A 4,671-nucleotide genomic window follows, 5' to 3' on the forward strand; every position below is an offset into this window, starting at 1 on the left:
GGAAAGCCCCAGTATAGTTGTCCATTCGCTGCCTTGGAAATTTACAATTCGTCCTTCAGCGTGAGAGTCTAAATATCAGATTTTGATCATGACACTTGGGGGGGGGGGCAAAAACAGCTCCTTCGTGATCCCGCCAACAAATATTATGCGAAGAGTTCCCCTGATCTGGCGTTTACGGTCGTCACCCTTACCTCGCGACGCAAGGAAGAAAGGACCCTACTGGGAAACAGGAAACGACGGGAGAGGCGGCAGGCCTAGAGCGGCCATGGGATCCAGGTCTAGGTCGCGGTCTTGGTCGAGATCTAGGTCTAGGGAACGGCGGCGCAGGAGGAGGAGGCGGTCTGGATCCGAGGACAGCGAAAGGCGACGGAGGAGAAGGAGAGAGCGGGAAGAGAGGTGTGGAGGGAGGGGTCTTTATTGGGGGTTATAGAGACGTGTGGTTATACAGATAATCTGGTATAGAGAGGATCGACTTGATCCCCACCCCAAGTTTCCCCCGATATAGTTGTGGATCAGACTCAAGAATGTGTTTTCCATGCTGGGTTGTTGGGGGAGGGGAGTGATCCCCAGAACTTTTCACACCCCCTCATAAGAACATAAGAGAGACGCCAATGTTGGATCAGGCCAACGGCCCATCCAGTCCAACACTCTGTGTCACACAGTGGCCAGAAATACCAGGGGCCATCGGGAGGTCCAGCAGGGGGGCCAGGACACTAGAAGCCCTCCCAGTGTTGCCCCCCCCCCCACACACCAAGAATACAGAGCATCCTTTGCCCCAGACATAAGAACATAAGAGAGACGCCAATGTTGGATCAGGCCAACGGCCCATCCAGTCCAACACTCTGTGTCACACAGTGGCCAGAAATACCAGGGGCCATCGGGAGGTCCAGCAGGGGGGCCAGGACACTAGAAGCCCTCCCAGTGTTGCCCCCCCCCCCACACACCAAGAATACAGAGCATCCCTTGCCCCAGCCTGAGAGTTCCTATCTATACCTTGTGGCTAATAGCCACTGATGGATCTCTGCTCCATATGCTTATGCTTGTAGCTGCCACCACCTCCTGCGGCAGTGAATTATAGGGGAAGGCTTGAGCCCTAGAACTTATCTTCTGTGTTGGACTGTTTTGTCGCTTGAACCTCCCCACCCCCACCTGATTTCCAAGATGGGGTTGGTTTTTTTTAAGCCTGTTTCATTATAATAAAGGCTGAGGTTATACAGAGTATTTTTGATGCTTTGGTTCTCAAGCGCTGCTGTTGACCTTCATCAGCTGGTATTCAGAAATATATGAGGTTCCATTACACCACCATGGGCAAGAACCCTGGGTGAATCTTCTCTAAATTTCTGTGTTGTCTCCTTTTAAAGCTACGGTGGTGTAGTGATTAAGAGTGTCTACTGTGGAAATGAACAGCCTAATTTTACCTCAAAGGGTTGTTGTCAGTGTTCCCTTTAAGCTGAGTTAGTGTGAGCTACCTCACAGTTTTTTAGTCTCTGGCTCACACATTTTTGTCTTCGCTCAGGAAGGAGGGCTCCAGATCAAACTAATTTATGAAGTAGCCAAATCACTCACTCACAACTTTAATGCCAGTAGCTCATAAAGTAGAATTTTTGCTTACAAGACTCCACAGCTTAGAGGAAGCATTGGTTGTTGTGATAATAAAGTGGAGGAGCGTGATGTAAGCTGTTTTGGTTCTCTGTTGAGGAGAAATGCCTACCAAACCCCCCTGAACTAGTGGCCATCATTACATCCTGTGGCAGGAAGTTCCACAAGGTGATTATGCTTGAAACTCATTGCCACAGGAAGTCGTGAAGGCCTTGTTACTCCTTTGCTTTATAGAGCTCATACTTTTGGAAAGCGGCTGTTTTTGATTGCCATTTCAGATGCATTTGTGACAGTTTTCTTGGGCTGAACTCTGGGGCTTTAACAATTTCCCCCCCCCTTCTCAGCCTAGGGGAGGAGAGTCAAAAATGGAAAAAGAAGAAAGAGAAAAGTGGAGACCGTCACCACAAGAAGCACAAGAAACACTCTTCCCGGGATCGCTCCCCAAGTTCAGATTCCTCTACAGGAAACCGGAGATGTAGCAGTGAGAGGAGGGGCAAGAGGAGCAGGAAGCGTTCCGATTCCAGGTCTTCAGTGTCCTCTGTGTCGTCACTTTCTCCTTCGCATTCGCAGAACTCCCGGGAAGACCTTGGCGAGCAGCTTAGCCTCCAGGAGCAGCTGCGTCTGAAGGAAGAGACGAAAAAGCAGAAGGAGATGATGAAGGCTCTGGAGACTCCCGAAGAGAAGAGGGCCAGGCGCTTGGCCAAGAAGGAGGCCAAGGAAAGGAAGAAGCGAGAGAAGATGGGCTGGGGGGAGGAGTATATGGGCTACACCAATACGGACAACCCTTTTGGGGACAACAATTTGCTGGGAGCTTTCATCTGGAGTAAGGTGAGTCCCACGCCAGATTTGACAGTCTGAGGACCTCTCAAGGGACCTGCTGATGCCTTGTTTAGGAGGGGGTAGAGGATCTGTTTTGGATGTACGGCGTCCCAGATTCAATCCCGGGCACCTCCATCTAAAGGACCTGGTAGCAGGTGCTAGGAAAAATCACTCACTGCTTAAGACCTCTGGAGGGACAATGCCAAACTAGTTGAAACCATAGAACAAAGTTTAAATCCAGGGGCGCCTTGAAGACCAACAAAGTTTAATTTGGGGTATAAGCTTTTGTGTGCATGCTTATGCCCAGAATTAAACTTTGTTGGTCTTCAAGGACTCCTGGACTCAAACTTTGTTCTGTTGCTTCAGATCAACGTACCTGCCCACCTGGATCTAGATGGACCAAGATGGCTTGGTATAGATCAGGTTTCTGTTTTTCTTGAGTTGTTGTTGTTGTTGTTCAGTCGCACAGTCGAGTCCGACTCTTCGCGACCCCATGGACCAGATCACGCCAGGCCTTCCTGTCTTCCGCCGTCCTCTGACGTTGGCTCAATTTCATGTTCCTTGCATTGATGACACTGTCTAACCATCTCATCCTTTGCCGTCCCCATCTTCTTTGACCTTCGATCTTTCCCAGCATCAGGGTCTTCTCCAGTGAGTGCTCCCTTCTCATTTGGTGGCCAAAGTCTTTGAGCTTCAGTTTCATTATTTGGCCTTCCAGGGAACAGTCAGGGTTGCTTTCTTTTAGGATTCACTTATTTGATCTTCTTGCATCTTAATTCCCGCTTGTGATTCATCCAGGCCAGCATTTTGCATGATGTACTCTGCATATATATTAAATAAGCAAGGTGACAATATACATCCTTGACGTACTCCTTTTCCTATGTGAAACAAATCAGTTGTTCCATATCCGGTTCTAGCTTCTTGACCCTTATACAGGTTTCACAAGAGACATGTGAGGTGGTCTGGTACTCCCATCTCTTTAAGGACCTGCCATAGTTTGTTGTGATCCACACAGTCAAAGGCTTTAGCATAGTCAATGAAGCAGAAGTAGATGTTTTTCTGGTACTCTCTTGCTTTCTCCGTAATCCAGCGAATGTTGGCAATTTGATCTCTAGTTCCTCTACCTATTCGAAACCCAGCTTGTACTTCTGGCAGTTCTTTCTTGAGTAAGTCCACCTAACTATGCTCTTTGGCTTTTAGCTAGATGGTAGAAATCCACTTTTATGTGCAGAGTCAGCCAGGTTCAGGCTCCGGCATCTCCAGTTTAAGATCTCCTGTAACCAGTTCTGTATTGGGGGAAAGACCTTTCTCTACCGAGACCTTGGAGAGCTCCTTCCAGTCAGAGGAGAGAATGCTGAGCTGGATGGACTGAGGCTCCAACTCTGTAGTTTCTTATGGAGAAGCGTCCATAACTCTCTGGAGGAAATCATGCTTAAGGTCACTGGTTCAATCCCTGCTAAAATTTTATGTATAAGATCAGGGGTCATTTCATAGAAAAAGAGGTGCAGGAGCTCATTAGCATAACTCGTTAGCATAACTTATTTGCATAGGCCACACACCCTGACATCACCGGAAGCGTGTCAGAAGGCAACACCCACCGCTCAGGCTCCACTGGACTATTTTGGATTGCTAGCTATTGCGGGGGGGGGGGCAGGATGTGCAGATCTGTTCTCGCAGAGGAGGGAGAGCTTGTACCTGAATAAAACCTGGTTTTAAAGGTGCCACTGGACTGTTTTGGATTGGGGGGGGGCTCTGCAACTTACCTGGCTGCTTCTTGCTCTGACTGAGGGCTGCTGGGAGCAGGGGGTGGGGCTTGTTGCATGTGCCCTAGAGAAATTTTGAAGCTCGGAAAAAAACCCGGGGTTTTTCCCGTTTTTTTTTTTAAAAAAATGGAAATTTTCAGAAAAATTGAAAAAAATGCTACATTAGCATTTCTTTTGTCTTTTCTAGTTTGAAAGTCATTCTGTTACTTTAGGAACATAAAATATGACTATGGACATTTTTACTTGGCATGAAATTATCACAACTAGCATATTAAAAATATAGTGTATCCAAACAATTATTACAGAATACGTCCACCCACATGCAAAAACAAAACTGAAACTTTTTTATTTTCTTCTGACAATCGCACCTCCTAAAGGAAGAAATGCATCTTGTTCTTGCATTGGAGAGTTCAGTTTGTAACCTAGGACTTGCTTGTCCTCAGTGCACAGAAATTACATCAATCTGATACCATATATATATATATATATA

General features: G+C 47.2%; 1 protein-coding gene across 2 annotated transcripts in view; it reads left to right on the forward strand.

Annotated features, from left to right (window-relative positions):
* Positions 1-241: 241 nt before the first annotated feature.
* The window catches only part of CACTIN (cactin, spliceosome C complex subunit), a 26,424-nt gene continuing 21,994 nt past the window's right edge, over positions 242-4,671 (forward strand). For both annotated transcript variants that reach the window (XM_015426732.1, XM_015426731.1), the window contains exons 1-2: positions 242-396; positions 1,944-2,427. In XM_015426732.1, the coding sequence (XP_015282218.1) occupies positions 266-396; positions 1,944-2,427 (615 nt within the window). In that variant the 5' untranslated portion in view covers positions 242-265. The remainder of the gene's footprint in view (positions 397-1,943; positions 2,428-4,671) is intronic.

This window comes from Gekko japonicus, unplaced genomic scaffold (assembly GCF_001447785.1).
Source record: "Gekko japonicus isolate JY-2015 unplaced genomic scaffold, Gekko_japonicus_V1.1 scaffold3464, whole genome shotgun sequence".
NCBI lineage: Eukaryota > Metazoa > Chordata > Lepidosauria > Squamata > Gekkonidae > Gekko > Gekko japonicus.